This window comes from Pleuronectes platessa, chromosome 6 (genome assembly GCF_947347685.1).
Source record: "Pleuronectes platessa chromosome 6, fPlePla1.1, whole genome shotgun sequence".
In the NCBI taxonomy this organism is placed as follows: domain Eukaryota; kingdom Metazoa; phylum Chordata; class Actinopteri; order Pleuronectiformes; family Pleuronectidae; genus Pleuronectes; species Pleuronectes platessa.
The window spans coordinates 26,945,474-26,970,712 of NC_070631.1; the positions used below are offsets into that span (position 1 = coordinate 26,945,474).

The 25,239-nt window shown below is 40.7% G+C and overlaps 1 protein-coding gene across 12 annotated transcripts in view; it reads right to left on the reverse strand.

The window, feature by feature from the left end:
• The window catches only part of plch2a (phospholipase C, eta 2a), a 199,706-nt gene that overhangs the window by 67,024 nt on the left and 107,443 nt on the right, over nucleotides 1-25,239 (reverse strand). For 2 of the 12 annotated variants that reach the window (XM_053424352.1, XM_053424353.1), the window contains exons 2-3: nucleotides 5,067-5,149; nucleotides 4,647-4,841 (exon numbers count right to left, since the gene is read on the reverse strand). The exons of 9 other annotated variants lie outside the window; for them this stretch is intronic. In XM_053424352.1, coding sequence (XP_053280327.1) covers nucleotides 4,647-4,836 — 190 coding nt within the window. In that variant the 5' untranslated portion in view covers nucleotides 4,837-4,841; nucleotides 5,067-5,149. Of the gene's footprint in view, nucleotides 1-4,646; nucleotides 4,871-5,066; nucleotides 5,150-9,119; nucleotides 9,317-25,239 lie in introns of those variants that run through there. One more of the 12 variants, XM_053424363.1, reaches the window with a different exon arrangement.

Below are 25,239 nucleotides of genomic sequence, written 5' to 3' on the forward strand. Positions count from 1 at the left end.
TGCTGAAGAGAAGCATCCCCACAGCATGATGCTACCACCACCATGTTTCACTGTTGGGATGGTGTGCTCAGGGTGATGGGCAGTGTTGGGTTTTCGCCACACATAGCGTTTTGCATTGAGGCCAAAAAGTTCAATTTTGGTCTCATCTGACCAGAGCACCTTCTTCCACATGTTTGCTGTGTCTCCCACATGGCTTCTGGCAAACTCCAAACGGGATTTTTTATGGATCCCTTTCAACAATGGCTTTCTTCTTGCCACTCTTCCATAAAGGCCAGATTTGTGGAGTAGACGACTAATAGTTGTCCTGTGGACAGATTCTCCCACCTCAGCTGTGGATCTCTGCAACTCCTCCAGAGTAACCATGGGCCTCCTGGTTGCTTCTCTGATTCATTTTCTCCTTGTCCGACTCTTCAGTTTGGGTGGACGGCCTCCTCTTGGTAGGTTTGCGGTTGTGCCATATTCTTTCCATTTTCTTATGATGGATTTGATGGTGCTCAGAGAGATGTTCAAAGCTCTGGATATTTTTTTATAACCTAACCCTGCTTCATATTTCTCCACAACTTTATCCCTGACCTGTTTGGTGAGCTCCTTGGTCTTCATGATGCTGTTTGTTCAGTAATGATCTCCAACAAACTCTGAGTCTGTCACAGAACAGGTGTATTTATACTGAGATTAAATTGCAGACAGGTGGACCCTATTTACTAATTATGTGACTTGCAAATGTGACTTGTGAATGCAATTGGTCGCACCAGATCTTTGTTAGGGGTTTCACAGTAAAGGGGGTGAATACATATGCACTCAACACTTTTCAGATTTTTATTTGTAAATAATTGTGAAATCCATGTAATATTTCCCCCCACTTCCAAATGATGCACTATTTTGTGTTGGTCCATTACATAAACTCACGATGAAATAAATTTTAATCTGTGGTTATACCATGACAAAATGTAGAAAAGTCCAAAGGGGGTGAATACTTATGCAAGGCACTGTATATGCAATCAAAGTCAGGAGGACTGTAGAAACAACAAAGGCTGGGCAATACAAGGGTAAAGATAATTAGCGCGAATTAACTTTTCCTCAATAGAAATATAAGACAGTCAATACGTCGATAGAACTCATTCCATTTATGTTTTGTAAGAAAGCACGAACCACCAATTATAATGAGAATAGCACCGCAGTTTGTAGAATTTAGTGACGTCTTGTGGTGAAGTTGTATGTTGCAGCTGAATACCCCTCACCTCACCCTCCCCTTCCAAACATGAAAGAGAACCTGTGGAAGCCTTCAGTTGTCATAAAAACTTAAAAGGTGTTTTGTTTGTCTAGTTTTGGCTATTTTAAAAAAACAAAAAAAAACATGGCAGCCTTCTAGAGAGGACTCGATCTCGATGTAAATATGAAGTATTAAAATATAAAGGGCACATTCTGTGGTAAACAACAATTCGTACAATTTAGATGAAACACTAGTGAGAACAACCCTAGGATTATGTTATATAAAATTTCTCCGGAAAGAGCCTTTTCACCTAAATCTTACACACTGGACCGTTTAAAGGACAAACTCTGATTATAGCCTTCACTGTATCAAGGTGGCCCCACCTGGCACCCTGAGCAGTGTATCGTTCCAGTCACTTTAACACTGATGTCCCGACTGTGCGAGTCACGTCTCTGGTTGTGTAGCAGGTTTAAACGTGTGTCTTATAAAGTCTGGAGCGAATCAAACAAACACAGAGTAAACGTCAGTCCTGTACATGTCCTAATAACATGTGATCAGTGTTGGCGCTTAATTGTTAAAGTGTAAAGTAAGCGCAGGTCAGATGGGGGAGTGAGGAGGAAACAGATTCAGCAGTGGGACAAAGCTAAAACAATGAACGTGGTGAAAAACCTGAATCGATTATGTTCTGCATCGAAGCAGAGTCATTCATGTCAGTATCGCGATGCATCTAAGAATCGAGAAATTTTACCACCTCTATACCCAAGATGAGACGTCAAGTGATGCGCTTGGACAGGACATCAGGATTAAAGTGACCAGAACAATCGGGAGTCAAGATCCGACATCATCGATTAATAACCTTATATATGTAATTATCAGTTCATGTGTGAAGAGTGACAGAGATGTGCGCTCGCACACATTGTGTGAAGAAATTAGTCCATGTATGGGGTTCACTTGTGCCTTCCTTGATCCGACCAACTGTCAGGAAGCTGCACTTTAAAACAACACACTGGTCAGTGTCCACATTCTAAACAACAACATAGTGGAAACCAATAGTGTAGGAAGGAAAGAGAAATAGAAGAAAACAGAAAATGCTGTAGAGACACAGTAGAAAGGGACTCTACAAACTGTTGTAGAGTTTGACAGGAACCTTACAGGCCGTGTTTGAGAGAACAAAAATAGAGCAGCATAAACATCTTGTAGAGATATGGAGAGAGAGAGAAAAAAGTGGAACACTAGACACACCAAAAAAAACGAACACTGTACTAGTCGGGCCTGGGCCTGTTGCCATGGTTACAACATCAGATCGAAAGACTGTTGATGTGGAGACATTGCCTTTTTGAGGAACACTGGATGTTCAAATGGCTGAAAACAAGCTGGGATGCTATTTGCACGCTTAATTAATGGGAGCACACAACTGCCTTTATCAGGGCGACAACAACTAAGCTAATCTTAGTCCTGTTTTCTCCACCTGAACATGTTACAGTCCACAAATGACTCCTCAGGGGAAACAAATCCACTGCACAGTTGGAAAGTTTTTAATTAGGACTTAATACATGAAAATGTAAATGCTAGAAACTATTAAATTAGATGGTTCATATACAATATTGTGTCAACACTTTCCTTTAGAGTTAGCTAATAAAGTCAACACTATCATCAGATAACAATGCTGATTAAACCCCTGTCAACATTTCATCACAATTTTAAAATTGTGACCCTCCAAAATCTGCTCATGGCAACTACACAACAGTACATTTTAAGGGAGGAGAATTAAATAACAAATAAACTATGGGTAAGAAATTGAAAACACTTTAAATGTACAGATACAAGTATTTCATAATCTTCTCCAGAAAAATGTCTTCGAACACTGCTGAATACGAAAAGGTCACGATAACGATAAACAGCTCAGTTCGCATTTTGTCTCTTTCAGGTTATGATGAGTTTCTAACTTACATAATACTGAAGAACATGGCTGCTGTGTAATGGGAGGACCTACATCAACACGTGTTTACAGAGATAAGCATTCCTGCTGGTGGCCACAGCTGCTCAGGCTGGTTAAAGCAGGAAGCAGACAACAGGTGACAGAGGAGTTAGCGGTTCTCCACCACAACAAGGCGGATGAGACCAGGTTAGAGGAGTGGGTGTCACCTCATCGACATGGCAGAGTGGCCTGAGTGGCTGCTGCCAATGTTTCAATATGGGGCAAGTGGAGTTAGTCACTGTCATCTGTCAGGGCACCAGGTTAAGCCCTTAGGGATTGTCTGGTGGCCATATGTTGTGCATGAGTGAGTGCGTTACAGTGAAGAGGCAACCCTGATGAGAACTGACAGGAGGTTAAACACAGACAGCCTCTTTGACTGAAGGATGACAAAATAATAACACTCTGAGATGCTACTAAGACAAACAATGAACTGTGATTCCCATTAATTACCTGAGTTTAACAATCACAGTTTCATATCGTCATGAAAATGTCTTTGCACTTCTCAAAGTTTCCCAGATTTTGATTTTTTTGTATCGGCCTGCAACAACATGAACCTCGACCACCACACAATGATTTAGTTTTTAAAATATCAAATAGACACACACTCACACATCCACCTGTTTACTGATAACTCACCAGGTTTCATGTCTACTATTTATAAAGAATTCCCACCATATAGAATTCTATATGGTTCAGGCAATAGTAAAGATGTTTTCAGAGCAAACAAAGCTAATATTAGAATGTTTTAATAAATAAAAAGGAGCGGCGATCAATCAGACTAATGTTACAAACATACACTAGTCCAAAATGCCCACATTACTGTCCGGCTAAAGCCATACACATGTATGTTGGGTAAATCCACCATCACATGAACAGATAACATAAAAATACCAAGATTCTATACAATGTAATTATGTTACACACATCTGAGTTTTCACTGTCAGAAATTGATGATTGATAAAATCAAAACATCAAGGAAGAAGAGTTGGTTTGCCATATTAAGTCCATGCTGCCTTTATAATTGACTTGATGAATAAATGGTAAATGGTTAATGTATTTATATAGCACTTTTCTAGTCTTGATGACCACTCAAAGCTACAATACAGTTTTACATTCACCCATTCATACAGTGCATCTATTTGCTGAACTTTCTTATAACGGCAACAAAAATTCCCCATTCACTCAAAATGTTCCTGTGGAACTAATTAAAACGTTATGATCTCACCCCAAAACCCTATGCCAGTCAGGTGAATCCTCTGTCCTCCCAGCATTTTGAACTTTACCCAAAACTTTGATGAAACCTTTAAGAGCCAAACTCATCACACGACTGACCAATTAGTCAAATCCAGACCGCACAATACATCAAAACTAAATCCTGTTCATGTTGCGTAGTTTTAATGAAAGGTTTTTTGGTTGTAGATCCAACCAGTCTCACTCTGTGTATCTGTCTTAGCTTACCCATGTAGCCAAGCCTCCACTTAGAGAATGCCACAATGCTGGTTCCTATCCAGAAGAACTCCTCCACCACATTGGACAGAGAGGCCTGCTGCAGGCTCTTCAGCTTGTCCTGGTCCTCCTCTGAGCAGAAAGCCCCTTTAGCCTGAGGTCCCGGTTTGTCTCCTGTGGCTGCCGTGCCAGTGGAACACATCAGGGCTGTAGACACAGGGCCAATGGAGAAAAGGCTGTTCTTCTTGGATGTGCTCATTTGGAATAACGTGATAATATGTTGCTGCTTAAAAGTTGAGGGGATGTCCCCAGGGATATTTTATTAGAGATCAAATGTTGGTGCTGATTGATTAGCTCCAGTGCTTTAATAAAAAAAACTCTGTTGAGATGAGGCTCTGTATCATTTACTACTCCACCAGTTTAAAAACTCACATTATGACTTGTCTGTAATTTCCTTCCCAGAGTCAAAGCAGAATCTGAAGAGAAAAGACGAGAGAAGAAAAATCCCTCCGTCTCTGAAAGGGATCAACAGTTGGTCAATAATCTTGTGATGTTATTGCCCGAGCAATCCTGCTTATTGCAGTGCCGTCTTTTCAATATTCTTCAATCTCAAAAGTCAAAAAGTCCCAGCAGTATGTCTCCAAAGCTACAATTTGTCTTCATGCTGCGCCATCCTTTCTTCATTTCTTTCCTCAGCAAGCATCTATCAGTAGTGCTAAAAACGACGGTTTCCTTATGAAAGAGAGATTGCGGCTGCATTGATAGAAAGCACCAAAGACATGCAAGCAAGAGACACAAACAGTAACATGTGTTGGGCGGGGAGCAATCCTAAATCCCTAGGAAGCAGTAATCCTGGTCTAGGAGATTTGCTAAATGTGTGGAGTGAAATACAGTGACCCGCAGGAAAAGCCAGAGAGGGAGGAGGATAGGACACCACAGACCTCTAGTAAAGAGTGAGCTTCGTTTATGCTCCTTGACCAATTAAAGAGTCAGTTTAATGTCAGAAGGTGTTTCTTGGATAGACTGATATTTCCCACACCTGTCTGCAGACATCACACAAACCCAGCCACGCTTTACCTGAAACAAGCCATCTAAAAATTACCCTACTCTCACTCTGCCTTACTGAGGCTCTGCAACAGATCACACTGAAAACTACATGTCATTCTTTCACATTTCATGCTAATCATTTAATCATGCAAAACTGAGCAATTTCAAGTGTTCTTATTAAATTACCATGTGCTTGAATTAATACGAGGCCAGTTTTCTCAACCACTCGAAATGTTCAGCCCATTTGCTCTTGCTGCTGAGACTCCATATTAACACTACCTTCAACACAATGTGAAACTGTGGACTGAACTAGGTCATGCGTCAGACTAACTTCTGACAGTGGGATGCAGCAGTGCGAGTACACCGAGTGCTGTCCAATGGTGTCTCAGATCTCTCTCCAACCACACTTCTTGACAAACAGTTGCCGGGTAAAGAATATGGAAGTGTCTGACAACACTGCGAAGAGATGGACAGTCTGTTGTGCCCTTGAGATGTTTTGGAAGGGAGCACTCCATTGGTTTTTAAGCCATTCGTCTAATTCTGACTGTTAAAATAGTGTAAGTGGAATAATTTATCTTGCACTCTGGTTCACAAACAAAAAATTCAATTCACACAACACTATCAAATTTACTTAAAAGTCGAGTTAGTACGTTGTTTATGAGAAACTGTCTATCATTTAATTTGGACCGACTAAAATGAAGGGTCGGTGTGATTGTCTGTCACCAACCAACCTGACTTATCGGATTCTTCAGCCGGAGAGACATGCACCACTGAAGCAGAGAAGATAGCCAAAGGTTAGCGAGCAAGTCACGGAAATGTTAGACACTTTCTTTATTCTTGAAGTGTGACGTTATATTTTCAAAACAAGACTACTTAGAGGTCTTTAAGGCCAGCGCATGCTTCTGCAAAAGTATGTCCACTTGTATAACCTGTCACTGACTGGCGGATTTGTCCGCCAGAAAAAGGCTATGAGGAGCAGCAGTGGCGATGTAAATAAACAGTCGACGACGACTGCCACACTCAAAGAAGGTGTCTCTAAGGCCATCTTCAACAAAACACGTTACTCCGCCTAGTGTCCTGGCGGTGAATTGCTTTGTCACACGTGCAACTCTTTGAGAAGCATGAATGACAACGCGTCCTTCGACACAGCTGCGTGAAAAGCCACAGACGCAGTTGCAGAAGCATGCGCCGGCCTTTAGCCCAAGTATGTCACCAGCTAATTCATTCATGTCATGATCAAAAGTAATCAGATAGTCTCAGAGATAATACTGGAATCCTTTAGTGTAAGGATGTAACGTTTGTGAAACCAAAGCTGAAACCTTTCAAAACAGAACCAACCTGTCGCTCTCATTGATAATCTGGCAAAACTCATTTTCCATCGGACATCTGAAACTTAAACACAATCATAAAATGATTTGTCAGGCCATTACAATTTTTTAATTCAAGCCAGGAAAGATAAACAAGTTTCTACACGTCTTCTTTTTGATTCCATAGTTTAACATTACACATCTCCTGCCAGTTTGAAAATACAAATTAATGAATGAATGAAAAATGTATTCACATTCAATTTCATTATCCAAAAGACCAATGGTCAGTGAATTTCACTGAAATACCAGTAATTCCATTGCCAACGATCATAAAATTTGTTTTGTAAATGTTGACTGCATCTGGCCTCCATAGACCACAGGTTGCACTTTATGATGATCAAGCAGATCCAGAAACAGGACAACATTCATGCTTGACTCTGCCGCATGAACAATCTTTTAACTCCAACTTCTCAGATCATCACAAGCAGAACTGTGCTCAGCCCACTGCTGAGGCCAAAAGCATTTCTACTTCCACTGTTATCTATAATTAAATAGAGAGCATGACCGCCAACTGTCTAACCGAAATCAAATCCTCCATACACAAAATTTTGCTCAAACTCAACTGTGAAATATGAGAAGTTATCATCATTGGTCCTAAAGTCGCCATCAACTTCTACCTCACCATTAAAAACTCCAGTCTGTTTCCCTCCCATCACATGCACATATTTGGAGTCTTCTTTGACAACCACCTCAACTTCAAACACTTTGTCAATCAGATACCACAACTGCCATTTGTCCCTTAAAAAAAAAACCTAGCTTGTCTCGCTCAATCACTCACTTTCTCTGCCGCTGAAACACTGATCCACGCCTGCATAACATCCATAATCTACTATTGCAATAGCATCCTCTATGTAACACCTTCCAAACTCCTCCATAAACTTCAGTCCATCCAGAACTCTGCTGCTCACCCACAACTGCTCCAATGAACACATCACCCCTGTCCTCCCTCTGGAACTCTCCCCCTGTACACACCAGAAACTGCACAGACCAGTCCACTTTCAAATCTCTTCTCAAAAAAACAACAATTCAGATCTGCTTCCAGTGTATATAAAGCTCTATTTAAAGCTTAATGTATTATTATTAGTTCTCATTAACTGGAGCACATTAGTAAATTGTTGGGCTGCTCTCTCCAACAGTTATCTGGACAACATTAAAAATCTTAATCTTCTACAAAAAGCAGAGAATCAGGTGAGGAAGGAGGGCCAACTGAAAATCATTTAAGTTTATAAAACAGTTTCATGGATAATCTTTTTGGCAAATTAATCAGAGGACCCATAATACCCAGAGCATTACCATATATTGTTTCAGATTCATGTGATATTAAGCAGGAACCCTATTGGAGACAATGCGGTTCTGTTATTGACAAGCATCGTATTTTTTGGGAGGGTAATGACATTCATCCTTTTTGGCAGAATAATCACAACATTGAAAGTGTCTTAGATATTAAGATGCCATTCAGGTTCGATATAACTTAACTTGCCCATTCACCCGCAAATATGACACCAACTAGTAACAAATATATATTTTAAATGATTTTTACTGTATGTAAGAAAACTGGATCAAGAAAATGGTTACGGCCAGAATCGCTCTTCCAGGACATCTATAGAAAGGAAATTTATGAAACTGAGCTTTTCAGTAAAGCTGCAATAAAATGGATTTCAGTCATATCGAACCTGGGTATTGAAATGAATGAATTAAGTTAAAAATTGTTTACCATTGTCAGGTGAGGGAATACGCGAATTAAATGCTTTTGAACTAAAAAGGTTGTCAAATGTCCGGGGAAGATACAGAGGCACTTTAACCTATATATTATTATTTTATTTTTTTCTCTATTTGATTTACTGCTTTGTCCTTATTTTCAGGTATTGTGTTGTTTTGGGGTTAATTTGATCATATGTATCTGTAAAACACAATAAGAACAATCAAGATATCTTTGAATGTCTCTTAATAAAAACATTTAAATGTAAAACGACTGGTCTAAATGTTAAAGAGGTTTATAAGCAGCAGAGGACAGAGCGTGTGTGGAGTGAGCTGATGTGTGGTCCCTGGAGTAAAAGCAGTGGGATGAGACTCACCGTGGCCACGGGGCCGGCCCTTCTCCACACTGCTGCCGGCCAAACATTTCCAGAAGCCGTTGACTGACCGTAAAGTCGCTTTGCTGTGTCGCTTGCTCACCTTGGACCAGGTGGCGTAAATATAAGCTGTGGGCGGCTTGTCATTGAGATACCAGAGGTGAGCGGTGTCCAGGAATCTCGCGGTCTGTGGCATAACAACTCACACACGAGCAGACTCATGGAAACAGAGCCGCGGGTTCCTTCACTAACACCCGCACGTCGGGAAACACGCACATCACGGGAGGACATTACTGCTCATTACTCAGGTAGCTCCCGCACGTGCACACAGCTGTGGCGCATTCGGGCGCATGTTGGAAAATGGGAAATGTGGGGATCAGCCCTAAGGGTTGGGCAAAACTGACAAGTAAATAGTTTGATACTTCTCATTTTAACAAAGATAATAGACCAATTACTTTGTAGTCCTGAACTACAGCCACCCGGAGAGAAGACCTTAGCAGCGCTTTTAAGGCAAAGACTAATGAGATATGTTGTCATAAAGTGGATGTCCCAGGGTCAGTGTCAAGGATTTATTGATCTGACTTCATGAGGACCTAATCATCCCACTCCCAGAAACCTAGTTGATGAACATATACATTATTGAAATATTTTATTGTGGGTATTTTTTCTCACATTTGGATACACATTTTTGTGAACTATGTGTATCAACATGATTTTGGGTGTAGGTGGCCCAACTTGTGAAACAATGGTGTGCAATCTGTCAAAAACAATTAACAGTGACAACTTGGAAATGCACACAAATGCTCGTACTGTAGCCTATTGTTTGCTTAATGTGCTTACGTTTTTAGTTTCTTTGTTTTCCCTTGCATGAACACAACCCTGCTTGAACCTGTATAAGATAAGCATTTATAATATAATAACACTTTTAAAGATGCTGTTTGCTCTCAATTCAATAAATCAATTAATAAGTTGCAGAACAAAATGGAACCTATGCCAATTAGGTAAGTCGGCTAGAGGAAAGTAGGCCAAAGATCAGGTTGTTCGTTTTACTGGGAGAAACTTGGCCTTACATTGTGTTGACTGTTTGAAACAGTAATGCTTGCCTCATGAGTCAGGAAAGCTCCGAGAGGTCACAAGCACTTAAATTGGTCAAACAGGTGACCTTCAGAACTGATTATTGCTGACAGGCAGTGACAATGCTCCCTGGGGGATTGTGGGAGCACATTGTCATTTAATTACTACTCCATTCCAGAAAGAAAGTCATCATACATGTGTGAGCCTCTGCTACAGATGTGCACTGTCCATGGTACTGAAATAATCCAGCCACACCAGACTGTTGTTTATGCAAGAATCTGCTCTTAAAGATGTTCTTTGTAAATCATTGTAAGCCACATGGACATTATTGAGGTCAGCCACTGATGCTGGCTTATTAGAGCTGAGGTAAATCATAGTGTCCATTGTATTTCTGTTGTCAAACTAAGAAATTTAGTTTTGATGACTTAATTTAGTTTGTTAGTACTACAGCATATGTGGGCAAAAGAGTTTCCAGAAGTAGCTTTTTGAAATCTAATGCATTCCCCTAAGTACAATCTTACCATTGTTGTATCTCCCACTCCTAATGCCTGCTGCAGATTACATTCTCTAGACTACTTTAGCTACTACTAGCATGACATAACGCAATCCCTGACCTTTCTGTTGAACGGTAAGTTGCACTGGGTGTCAGAAAGTGCCTGACTCTTGCTAACAAAGTTGTTAGATAAAGACCATAAAAAACTTGATTCAGACCTAAATAAATATTGTAAAATGGAAAAAGGCAAAGGAACAAGACTGTGTATGTAATTCTTTTAAGAGTGAAGGAACTACGTATCCCAAAAAACCATTGAAAATGATCCCTTTTCAATGAATATCAGTGTCCTTCTTCTTGAATTTCACCTAGTTATAGTCCCACATTATAGTATTGCAATATGTTGTACTTATGTATGTATATCGTTTTCAGTCTAATGAAGTATACTGAACAATCTGATCGTAGCAGACATGAATTGCAGTTGTGGTAAAACATTTCTGGTAACAGCGAGCTTTAGCAAGGTAAAGTGAACAGGTCTGCAGTAATTTGGATTATTTACTTGTGAAATGATCCAATTCCAGGAAGTTGGGAGCTCATTGGTGTCTATGTCAGCTGCCATGCAGTCAGTCAAATGACACTCAGGTGGAGGTGTGCCTGCAAAGGGAAAGCTTGAATGCACTATGTATGTTTGTGAAAAAAAGTTGCTTAAATCATCTAAAAGTCTATAACTCAAGTGAACAAGGCATCAAACTGACCCCCTCCTGCACATAAACAACGAAATAATCCAGTCGTGATTTTGTGTAAAAATGTTGTATGATATCTTGTTGAAAAAAAGTGTGCTTTCTGATATTTTTTATATAGTGTGGTCACTTGCTGAATGTGTTTGTCTGTTACTTTCGAAAATAAACAGTTACATCAACAGAAAAAAAAGAACAGCAAGTGAAGATTGTAACTTTTTGCTACTAAAAAAGTGCATTTAACTGATATAAGCATGCATGGCTTCAAACTAGGCAGATTGATGGGCAACAATAAGATACAATACATAATGATGAGAGCAGATGTTTTTTTGTCTCCTGCAAAGGACAGACCTGCTGCATTCATGGACTCACTTCTGGGACACGAAGATACAGGTATATCCACTTAATGATGCCTCACTGTGTATCTCTGCACTCAACTGAATTGTTCTGTCATTTGGTCTGATTTTGGGATCCTGCCAGCTACACAACTAATGAAATCCCACATGGTAGAAGAAATAATGGAATTATATAATGGGGGACCATTTACAGGGGGCATAAAACCCTGTTTTTGATTCCAAAGTGATACAGCACAGAGAGAAATCCACTTCTTTTTGACAGTTGCTGTGAGGGATTACTCCAGAAAGCACTGTCCTGGAATATAATAAAAATAATAATGAGGGTAGAACCCGGCAAGAGCTTCACTCCAAACTGGGATTCCAATCCAGGGTGAAAGCCTGCCCAGAGACCTAAGCACCAATAGTCTGATGAAATTTAGCCTTAAAAAGCGAGAAAGATGGAAAGAGAAGCTTTGTGTGTGTGTGTGTGTGTGTGTGTGTGTGTGTGTGTGTGTGTGTGTGTGTGTGTGTGTGTGTGTGTGTGTGTGTGTGTGTGTGTGTGTGTGTGTGTGTGTGTGTGTGTGTGTGTGTGTGTGTGTGTGTGTGTGAGAGGGAGGGAGGGAGGGAGGAAGAATCAACTCCCCTCTCGGTGGCTAAAAATAACAGGAACAGCATATAACATGAACCTCTACATGGGCACAGGACATATTAGGGCCAGAGCAGCTCTGTCTGTAGAGTTTATAATGCTCTTTTGCACTTAGCATTATGACGATCATTGCATGAAAGGGTTCAGCAGACACAATGTGGATCTGGTTCAAAGTGCATGCCTCCTGCATGTGCACCATTCACCCTTTAATATTTCGATTTTATAACGGGATGACACCCATATTCAACACAACATTGTGGTGTACATTTTGTCATGTACTTCTTGATGTTGTAAAAGTGACAAATGTTTTAAATTGATCCCTTTACGTTTAAAAATAAATTTGCACAGTTCTCCCTGCCAGCAGCCCCAAGAGGCTACAGCACTTATTACACCCCTAAATATGAAAGCGATGACAGCATAAGGCAGTGAGAGAGGAAACGGTTGAGAGAAAGATCAAACTCATTAATTTCATACGAACTTGGCCGGTCACTTAAACATTTACAAGGTTGAACTGCCAACTGAACCCAAATATCCACATTTTCCTTACAAACTCTTGATGAATCCTCATAATGTATTATCGATACTGCTACAATGTTCGAATTATATATCTGACTGAAGTCCGCACAGTACTAAATACACATTACAGGTTTCCGAATACTGAAATCTATTTTAAAAGGTGAAAGAATGAGTGGATGCAAATTCACAAATTGAAGCGTTTAATTTTTTATAGGAATGCACTGAGCTCCAAGACCCACAGAGATTCTCCAGAGGAGCTGTATGAGTGAATGCAAATATCCGAGTGAGAGCATCTAGACTTTCTGCCGACCTTCTCAAGCCAGTCCCCTAGAAACCATTCTGCAGAATGCCTGAAGGAGCCTATATGACCACAGCAGGAGATCCCCAGTGTGAAAGGTAAACTCAGCTGGAAGTCCTGACTCAATTCTACAGAAATCGTAGTCTCGTGTCTGAAAACGGCTCAAGAGTAAAATGGTAAGGGCTGAGTGTAATGTCAGGACTGTTTGGGCTTATAAAAGTTACAAGTGAGAAGGTGAAGCTTTAATCATCCATTCTGAATGGTTTAGGCAGAAGGAAACCACTATTATCCAATGAGGAAATAGGATTTGTGAAGAAGGTGATTCATCCCTTCATCAGAATTCTACACAACCCTATCTCTAACTTCTAGGACTTCTGAGCAGAACTTATTGACACAATGCAAAGCTGCGTCTTGTTTTCATTTTTTTGTGAGACCTTCAAACCCCAGGCAACGGGTTTAATGGATGCATCATTCCATTATAAAGAGCAATTTTCATGTGCATCATTTCGTACACACACAACTGAGTGACATATGAAATGTTAATTAAAAATATACACACTCCAGAATTTCTCACTCTCTTGTGTGTGTGTGTGTGTGTGTGTGTGTGTGTGTGTGTGTGTGTGTGTGTGAGAGAGTTTGTCTGTGTGTGTGTTTGTGAGTGTGTCTCCACCCACATTCCCTCAGTATGGATTAGGATGTGTTCCGCGAGCCAACATGTAATATACAGAAAGCAGAGGGGACACTTGGGCTGCTGCCCACACTTGATCAAGAAAAGAGACAGAATCTCAGTCCTGCCTCTTCTTTTATTTCTTGTCCTCTCTGCCAAATTCAAAAGAAAGAACGTATTAACCATCTACTAATAGAAGGAGTGGGAAACTGCATGGCCACGCAAACACCACAAAACACTTAAGCATGTTTCTTTCATCACTTGCAAGATTAAAATAGCGCCAACAATAAGCTGGTTTTAAAAATAGAATCTTCCTATCTCTATATAAATGCGTTTATTTCACACGTATAAAAGCATTTAAAAATATTTCATCCTTTATATAAACAAAAGAAAATTAATCTAAATATTACTTACTCTATGTAAAATACTGTATGTACTCCATTTTTTCTCCATATATGTCTGATTTATAACATTATGCAATATTTCATTTTGTATGCCATATCCAAGATTTGTAAACTATACTGCATAATACCATTATTTAATATATACATTCATATATCTTGTGTATGTGGGTCTCTATAGCTGTAGTTATCTAAGATGTATGTTCCTAAATATTTTCTTTGAAAAACCTGAGGATCATCATCAAGAAAATGTTGGATGTACGATCATTAAAAACACGCAAAATGACTCCATGTGTTTGTCTGGACAGAGAGAAGCCATTTGTTTCTGTTGGTTGACTTGACATGGTTCTGTTGGATGAAAGTGCAGGACCCTGGTGCGGAGCTACCAAACCATCTGAGGCTGCCAGATGGCACAGTGGCACAGGGGAAGCCGACGCCTGCTGCTAAACTCTGCAGGGGCACAACAACCATCGCAGCATGTGTGTGATGGTGTGTTAGTGTGTGTTTTACTAAGGAGTCAATACACAGGATTAACTGCAGCAAAATCCCCTTGATAACTTCTTATGTGCATGCAAACACACAACCTGCACACGCTCACATATGCACAGACTTTGCTTTGAAATCCTGCGTAAGTCTGGAAAATGGACACACACACACACACACACACACACACACACACACACACACACACACACACACACACACACAGCTATGAACCTCATTACCACAATACCAGTAATACACTTAATTCTTTCTTACTCATGGATCAGATGGGGAAATAATTAAACATGAGCTAAATTTAATAATATGTATTTATTAATAATAATTACACATATAAGTAATATCAATGATTGGTATTATTTTAAACGAATATCAGTTTATCCTGGAAGCTTATGCCTAGGTTTGGAACATATATTCCAACATTTTGGGGTTTTGGCGATGTGACAAAAAAAAATTGTGATCTGAGCTCACAAACCTTCTGGCAGAGCTTGAGATAGAAGGCTTGGTGTTTATGTGAACACAACATTCACACACAATTTAGGCTAATACAAAACAATGCTGAGAGGGTGGGACCTGATGAACACATTTCTCTATTAAAATGGCAAAGGGACCTCAATGACTGGTGATGGACGTACTTGGTTGAATAGTGCTTTGACATCTTATCCTCTCCCTTCACAATTGTTCAATTAGCTCCTTCATTACCATGAACCAACGGCCACTTGACAAAATCTGCGTTATTTTAACATTTTACTTACAATTTGCTTTCGTAGATTTGGATTTGGTCCGAAATACTGGACTAGTTTAGACCTCTGGTGAACGGATATTTTTTAACGTGTTAATTTAGTAGTCTACATGACAACTAGCAGATAGATGCAGTGCCAAACTAATCCTGACTGCTTCCAGCCTGCTCAAATGTACCTATTTTTTTATCTGTATTATATTATTTTATAATGAATAGCTCAAGTGCAGATTATTTGTTGGACAATTGGGTAATGCTGCTTTCTGATATTTATACAAACGTTCTTACGCTTAAACGCTAAATTAAACTAACCAAGTGATCAATTACTGTAATCCCAGATGCAACCTACTCCAAATAAATAATTTACCTCAAATATGTTACTGTGTGAGTCAGGAGCTAAGGAAAGCTAACATCTAATCAAAGCATTGTGTCTGTACAGGTGAAAGGTGAAGCGAGGGAGTACAAGCAGAGAGAGGAGCATCCAGCAGGTGGTGAACCTAAGAGCAGCAGGGTTATCAAAGAGGCGAGGATTTAAAAGATTTATCAGAGATTCCTCTGGGGAGGGATTGTGTAGAGCCACAGATCACTTTCTCAGGAGAGGATTGCGGACAGAGCTGAGGAAGGAGGAGACAGGAGGAGCGAGAGGGAAGAGACAGCGGCACAAATCAGTCCCACAGATTCTCCTTTGAAGTTTGTCTGTTACCATCGACTGTCTTTACTCCCTCTGATTTTTAGAACCTCCCTTGCTGCCTGACACCTGCAGAAGCTGTCAGCACTGTATTCAAATCCACTCGTTACAGTAGCAAATTATACAGTGTATGTGGTCCAAAAACACTGAATAAATCATTAAGATGCTCTCACAGCATTTCAACACTCCATTCAGCTTTTTAATTCAAACAAAAACCACAGCGAGCGCCCAGAGGCTGCTCAGACCTTCTGCTGACTGTCTCATTACTATCATTACAATGATGCACCAAAGAGAAACACACTAAATAAAACCTGCATTCATTTGTGTTGCTTCCCTAATACGGTCCCTGCTGCAGTGTGCAACACAGCAGTTGGATTTTTAATGATTGCAAATTTCACACAAACCGTTGTGACTCCATATTGAAGTCATGGAGTTGGCATTATTGTGCAGTGCCATGAACCTACAGGAGACTCTGAGCTATTTAGGCTTTAGCTGTCTGTATCCATGAAAGCCAGCAGACTTATATGACTCAACATTTATATTTTATACACCAGGGTACTCAATTCTGAGACTACTCTCCCAATCTGCAAAACTAAACCAGTGTATTGTAACAGCCCTGCAGTAAGTCCTCCTTCATGAAGGTTATAATGTTTTATTGTAATCTCAGTTATTGTATTTGAAGTGTTAAATCTGTATGATTATAAACTGTTTGATCATGTTGGAGGATGAGGTCTGTGCTGCTGTTGAACTGTATATCATTATACAAAGAGGTGTGTATTTAACTAACCTTCAATAATATAAAGGGGGTGAAGGAAATATAGAAACACATGGACACCACATAGCTGAAGTTTTGTGTTTAGATTGGCTTGGATGTTTGCTATGTGTGTATTTTTTAGCCTTGTTTTAAATGATGTACTGAGAATGTTTTCTATTCTGTCAAAATTGTTTGTCACTTTTGGACAAAAAATCATGTTAATCTATTTGTCTGGTATTATTCTAAATTATGATACCAGGATTTCATTTTGGAGATCCGTTCAAAATATTGGTTATCACTCCCCTGATATATATCATAATCTTAATGTGCACAAATGGCAATAAAGATGTCACCTAAGATCCAACACATCATCAGGTCCAAATTCCGTTATAAATGACTGAATGTCTAAGGCCTGAATATATTAAATTTTAGAATCCATATTTATGCGATGAATGCACAATCACATTGTGCAACAATAGGATCTGAGTAGACAAGATGAAGTGAATGGACACCCAATGGTGCCCAAACATGTGCTGCAAAAATAAAAGAAGCAGCAACATAGTTATCTATAATCTATCCTTTTCTTACAAATTTTTAGAGATCCAAAGTAATGTTTGGATAATTAGATCTACAGTCGCTAGAGAGCCGAGGCAATCATCTTAGATACCTTCTGTTTCTAACATTTTAAAGCAAAAATAATATTTTTAGCTTCATACTGCAACCCACACACAAACAGCAGCCGTGGTGCATTGCAGTGCTGAGAGATGAGTTGGTATAACTGGCTCCATTAGCACCTGACTCACAATGAGCTGGGAACTGGTGACACAAAATCAGGGCCAGAGATGAAGCCAAATGGACGGCTTAGTTTGGAAGATGTCATTATTTACTGAGATACAGCTCATCCAGACCAAATACACTTTGGCCGGAGAGCAATCACACAACAAACTCTTGTCTTATTGTTCTGCAAAGAGAGTAAAACAATCTTCTGAGGCATATTGGCTTGTGTTGTCTACTGGAGCAACATTTATCACTGTCACACAATAAAACCCATCCAAGCAATGAGGAGTAGTTGTTCTGTCAGAGAGTAACAGAAAGACAAAACATGCTCAACAGCTGACAAGACCCCTGATGTCTCCAAGCAGGTCACAGCAGAAACTAGTGGTGGGGGGTCTGTATTGTGTTCCCATAACATGAATAACAGCTCCATGAGGGTGTCATCATTTTTACTTCAAGCAAAGATTAAAGGTCACTGTGTAGAATTTAATGACATCTAGTGGTGAAGGTGAATGCTGCAGCTAAATACCCCTCACCTCATCCCCCTCCCCCCTTCCAAACATGAAAGAGAACCTGTGGAAGCCTTCAGTTGTCATAAAGACTAAAAAGTTATTTAGTTTGTCCAGACTGGGCTTCTGTAAAAAACATGGCAGCCTACGTTAAGAGGACCCACTCCTTATGTAAATATCTAGCATTTGAATATAAAGGTCCTATTCTGGTGTAAATACTTTTTTTTGCTTGTATAACCTAGATGAAACACACTAGTGAAGTGGGGGCTGGGTAGTGTGCCTTGAGTCTAAGGACTGAGAATGGGCACCTTACTAGTACCATCTAATTAAAACCATAAGCTACTAAATCAACATTTTTAATACTAACATACTCAGACACATCCTGAAAATCACTGTCAGCTTTCTCATCTCTTAAGATCAGATCACTTACCATATGGGACAGTAAATCATGTTGCCATAACCTCACCATCACTGAAATGGCAGCTTAAAACTGGTTATTCAATTCAATTTGATTAACTTCAATTCGATTCAATTCAGTTCAATTCAATTCAATTCAGTTTCACTGAATTTAATTTAATTTAATTTAATTTAATTTAATTTAATTTAGTTCAGTCCAGTTCAATTCAATTGAATGGAATTCCATTCCATTCCATTCAATTATATTATATTATATTATATTATATTATATTGCAACCAAACAATATGTAAGGTACACAAGTCCAGAGGTTGCTTTGAGTCAGTTAAGCAGTTTTGGATAGAAAGACAACCAAACATAAAAACCCAACACTTTAGGTGTAATCGACCACTCAATGCAATTTAAACTAGATATGATTGACCCACCTACACACACTTTCTTATACATACACCGATAGTTCAGCCATCACGGACAAATTGGGGTTCAGTATCTTGCCCAAAGAAACTGTGAAATCTGTCCTTAGGGAGCCAGAGATTCATCCACCGACCTTGCAATTAGTAAATGACCTTGCTCTCCCTCCTGAGCCACAGTTGCCCCCTGGGTACCGGACTGTATTTGGCATTCTGTTCAACTAGTAAGAGGATGCCATAAAGAGCTACAGAGTTTTTATGTGCATCAGTTTGACTTTCAAATTCAGTCACTTTTAGTTTAGATTGTTTAAAATGCAAACTTATAAACCATGAAGTTTATTTCAGCATGAATTAAACAAGGTTCAGCTCAGTGTAAATTAACAGTTCTTACATACTCCAATAAAAGAGCTGTACGGAAAGTGAAGAAGGGCCTATTAGAGAGACGGTAGCTGCAGAGCGGTGTTGTCTGGCAGGACACAGTGATGTTTCAGAAGCTGGGAACAGTCGCTCATCTGTGAGAAGTGTCCCTGTGGTCTGATAGTTTCCATGCACTCACAGGGCTAATGACGTGTCTTGGCTATTTCAATTCACCATTGCATGAATCAACTTGCAGTTCCTCACCAGTAAGCATCACTTTATGCTGCTTTAAGGCACTGGAGGCAGTTTCCCTATTGGCAAAATAACAGTTTTGACATTAGCTTCCACGAGGGACCTCATGATACTTGAAGGTGGAGGCTGGAATTAACTTTTTCCTCTCAAGAAAAAACAACCTGCTAGTTGACAGCTGTCTCTGTGCAATGGGATGTCCTGCAGGATGCCATAAAGCCATGTGGCTTCCTGTATCATGGTTGTTGTTAGGATCTCCCACTAGTGCACAACTGCATGTACATGTATTTACTCCTGAGCGGAGCGGAGAAAATCCATGAGATGGTTGAAGAGCACTGATTAAATCCTGCTGAAGCCCACTGATTTTATCAGCCACTAATACACACTCACACACTATACACAGTATGTGTGTGTGTGTGTGTGTGTGTGTGTGTGTGTGTGTGTGTGTGTGTGTGTGTGTGTGTGTGTGTGTTTGTGTGTGTGTGTGTACACGCTCTAATGCTCTCCCTCTTCTTGTACAAGCACCTATTCCAAATAATTTCAGACACACTCTAAACACAAGACTGCATTTCCCCCCCACAACGCTATCGACCATGAAGGAGCCCTCATTCCCCTTGTGTTTAAGCGGTGCTCCAGATAAAGAGAGTGTGGGCAGCACCAAGCCTCCTTATCAGCTAGATAAGGTGCTCTCCAGAATTCCACATATCATCAGTGTAACGCTCATTAAATCTATTAGCATAACAACCAACAGCCAGCGGTTATAACTCCCCCAAAATAGCAATGGCAGAGCCTGATCACATGGTCCAAGCTGTTAGGCAGCAGTTCATCACGGCTTCGACACCGCAAAACCAGTTTTCTCTATGAGTGGGAAATTATTTTGTAGCTGTTTGCAGATGTAAGCTGCAGCACATAACAATTAAACACAAGGAAAAATATTGTGGTAATGTGCCGAGCTGAAGGGTGCACAGCCTCGAGAAAGGCTTCATTCCAAAATACATTATCCATATGGGCGGCTGTGGCTGAGGGGTAGAGTGGTTGTCCCCCAACCTGAAGGTCGGCGGTTCGATCCCCAGTCTGACCCATCTGCATGCCGATGTGTCCTTGGGCAAGATGCTGAACCCCGAATGGCCCCCCATAGAATAACAAAGTGCTGCGAATAGATGCACTGTATGAATGTGTGTGTGTGAATGGGTGAATGTAAAACTGTACTGTAAAGAGCTTTGAGTGCTCATCAAGCCTAGAAAAACACTATATAAACACAAAACCATTTACCAATGATGAGAGAGTGAACTCTCTCATCATTCGTTTGCGTGCCTGCTGGGGGACTGACTGGCCTGCTGCAGCGGAGCAACTGTACAGTCGAGCAAAGCTACAGGGTTAAGTAGAAGTGATGGAAGCCTGTGAAGTTGGAATGTTTAATTTGAAATAACTGCAGGATTGTGCGTTGATTTGTGTTACCAGAAGCACTTGATGTTGCTTGTCTTGACTGGTGATGTTTTTTTGTGGCTCAGTTATGTGGAGCAAGAGCTAATGGTGCATAAGTAAGATGTGCCCACATCTCACAGAAAAAAAAATGATTTCATGATTTATGAATAAATTTCAACATACAACCAGAATTTTCTGCTTTGACAGCTCCTTCACAAGCTGTTACAAATTACTGTCACAAGAAGATTCACAGGAGGACCTCCCAAACTGACCCTTGTGTGCTTTAAGTCTATCTGACAATCAAGGGGGCGTTCTGAGGCCAGTCAGCACTGATTGTCTGCCCGAATAATCCTGAAGAGTGATGGGTTTACAAAATAAACGGGAAGCCTCAGCAACCAGATTTGGTATAATTATAAAACTGCAACTAAAAACAACAATAAGTTTCCAATTCACCTCCAGCTCGCGCTGCAATATGTATACGCATATCTTATTCCAACTTCTCAGCCACGACGACGTCAATAATTTTATTTCTCTTTTTTGTTTTTGACTGCAAAAGAGAACACAAGCAAGCTGACAAGCTGACAAGCTCCCTTGTGTTAGTTTTTCTTCTGAAGTCACGTTGAATCATGCATGTTTTCCACAGCCCAGCTCCGAAGGTGGTGGTAATGCAGCTAAAAGTCATTCACCATCCACTATAAAAGAAAACTAAGAATCACCCAAGTTTCTGTGAGCTCCCAAGTCTCTGGCATTGCCAGCATAAAATAAATAAATTGGCTAACTTTCATTATGTCTGACGGTGGTCTGACGGTTAAGATCAGTTAAGAGTTGAAACAACTGTAGTCTGCACCAGGCCTTAAGGCCAATGTATGCTTCTCCGTTTTGACGGACACGGACAGATAGGACCGCCCTCTCCAACGTGGAACGCCCTCTCCATGCCTCTCCGAGGCTCCTCGGAGAGCTTTTCGTGCAGCTCTCATTTTACACGTCGAAATGACTTTCAGCCCACGGATAGCACTTGGCTGTGATTGGTCCGCTAACGCCAGCATTTCGGAATGGAAACTTCCTGTTCCATTCCCTACATCACAATAAACCAAAATCACAACTACGACTCTATGATTAATGTGACAAGTGTGTTAAGCCAGCGGCGTTGTCCGGCTGACGGTGGCTGGTTAGAGCACTTACGGCATGTGTGTACGGTCACATACGGTTATAACGAACTTTGATAACGGGGGTAGCGGGCTAGCCACCATGCTAACTGCGGTGGGAACAGCTCAAAAACCCGCTGACTTTAATCCCACGGCTCTCATGACACTGTTTCTCAAACACCGTCAGGTTAGAAGCAAACACTTGGTAGTAGCTAGTATCGGGTGTCCGTGCTGACTGTGTGTGGAAGCTGGGGGGAGCTAGCTGCCTCCGTGTAGCTTCAAGCTGTTGCAGCTGTTGAATTAGCAACGCAGTTTGGAAACAAGACCGGGGAACCGCTGCGTTAAGACACGATAACATAAACATTTTGACTCGTTGGGTTTCACTTTATTCAGCAAAAACTGTCGCGTCATCAACATCCTTTTTCTGTTACCATCGTTCACTGTGTGTGAGGAGCCGGGAGGACGTAAATAAACCAGCGTGGACTTCTTCTATATACCTCATGAGGTAGGCTTGTCTAAGCTCGACTTCCGTTTCGCCATCTACTGTTCTGGCGGTGAATTGTTTTCACAACAAAAAGGCTCGTAGAACTATAAATCAAAAAGGGTCCGTCCGCTCCGTCTGTCCGTCAGTCCGAAACGGACTCGGAGAAGCATACTGAGGCCTTTAGAAACCACCACCCTGATATATACTCTCTCCCACTAATACAATGGCTTTGGAATATAATGTGTCTATTTAAATGTTTCAAATCTAAACAGCATAAACTGTAGAGGAAAATCCTGCTGGCTCAAAGAAGTACAAAGTACTTGGTTCATGTTGAGGCTGTGCAGTATGTTTAAAACTAGCTAGATTTTGAGTAATAGATGTACACAAGGTTTCTTCAGAAGTGCAAAGTAACACACAGGAAAGGGATGAAAGTGGCTGTGGAAGGTTTTTTGACAGCTGTGGACACCTGGGCTGTCACTGCATTGAAGTGTCTGATTGTTGGTTTCAGGACGTTCTGGAGGCTTTTCGGAGACACTGTCAGAGAAAGCCACTTCTCACTTCAGTAAAAGCTTGGGAATCCTGACACTTTGTCTCACTGTGATGACTTATGGGTAAAATCCTGGCTACAGTCTGGATAAACCAATATCGATTGTCTCAACCCATCCTCCAGTTTCTCTGTCTTTATGAGGGACGACAGGATCCAGGTTAATCCTGCCATTACTCTTTCCCCCGCTCAGCTTTCTGTAAGTATGAAGCAGGAAATTCACTTGTGATTGTATTTTCTGGCTGTTAACTTGAATTGATTTTTTAAGTGATGCATTTCCCATCTACACAGACAAATAGAGTCAAACCAGCCAGTTCTCAAACACTTGAATAAAGACTTAACTAGTACCTGAGCAAAGTCTGTTTGTCATCTTATAATCCTCCAAATATTGACACTGTTCCGACACCTTCAGCTCCTTTCAAATCCTGAGCTTTCTTCGATTTAACTCAAAGTTGATCCTTTTCTGAGTCAACATCTGTGGCCAAAGACAGAAGAGAAGCCAGGGCTGCAGACGCTGTCCCAGTGTTTATCCGGACAGCCAGAAAGGGCCAGTTTTAATAATAGCTCTTTGCTGTTGCTTGGTTATAATCCCTTTCAATGAGGCCACGGACAAGGCCACAAAAGACATCTCATATTCTGCTGGGACATTCTTCTCACACAGCTGCTAATGAAACACCAAAGTGTGCAGAGGCTTACTGAGCTATTCCAACCCTGAAGTCAACTCAGCCCTGCCTGCTCACTGAGGTGAGACCCATCTGCTGCCACATGGATTAATTTTCCTCCTCATTCTATCGGCAGGAGTCCCTGAATGCATCCTCAACTGTGATATTTATTACATGTTTCCCTAATGGATTTGGATGATGATGCTGGAAACAGAGAAAGGGACACTGTGTACTCTTGCACATGTCACCTGTGGAAGTTGAAAGTTGTGGGTCCAAACACATGACACATGACACATTAGCAGGACAGAGCAAGCAGGAGGTGACGAGTGGCAAAGTAGACACAAACAGCTCAGTGAATGTTTGTTCATCAACCTCACTCTGTTTCCTACGGTAAAAATGATGAGAGAAATTAATACAATACAGTGGACATTTAATTCTTGAATTTCTAGTCCCAGGAACCTTTTTCTGTGGACTAGAGACCAGGGGAGATGAGTGTAAAATGGACAAATGTGCCACCAGAAACTAGCCAACATGAGAATGTCAGGCTGAATGAAGGATGAGACACAGATGTCTAGTTATTTCTGAATGGTAGACTGTACCCCAGCTAAAAAAATGTTTTAATTAGCCAGCAGAGTCTGCAATGATCATCACACAGCACACCAGGATAGTTGCTTTACCAGCAGTGGCGCTCAATATGTAACGTGTCCTGGTATGAAAATGAAAAGCTTTCCTTCTCTGGAGAGCATGATTGTGTCCAGTTATGCTGCTTTCACTCCAAATGTGAAAAATTTGCGTTTCGTTATTTTTGCGGCAGGATCATTTATTGACTTGCATTAACATTACTCGCACAGATTGCACAAGTAACATGATTTAACACTTTTGGGCAGAAGAGATTTTCTGCCCTTACTCTGCATGCCAGATGAAGACACTGATACACAGTGTTCCTCTCAGTAGTTAGTACTTTGCATCAAGCAGGGCATCTAAACGTTAGTGACCTAAAATCATGGTCTCATCTGATCAGAGACAGACGATGTGCTTTTGCTCTTGAAAAGCATAAACTCGTGGAGATGCTGTGATGATTGGGACCATTTGTACTCTCTCTTTCTGCTGCAGAGCAAGAATGGTATGCCTGCTGAGACAGTTCAATGACAACCACAGTCTAGTTGTATCTATAATGGTCAGTTATGCCAAACGTGACGCTCATCTTTCGCCAATAAGATTGAAAACAAAGTCAATGCAGAGACGCTAATAATCGCGAATAGATGCAAAGAATTGGTATGAACGCAAATTTGCATCATT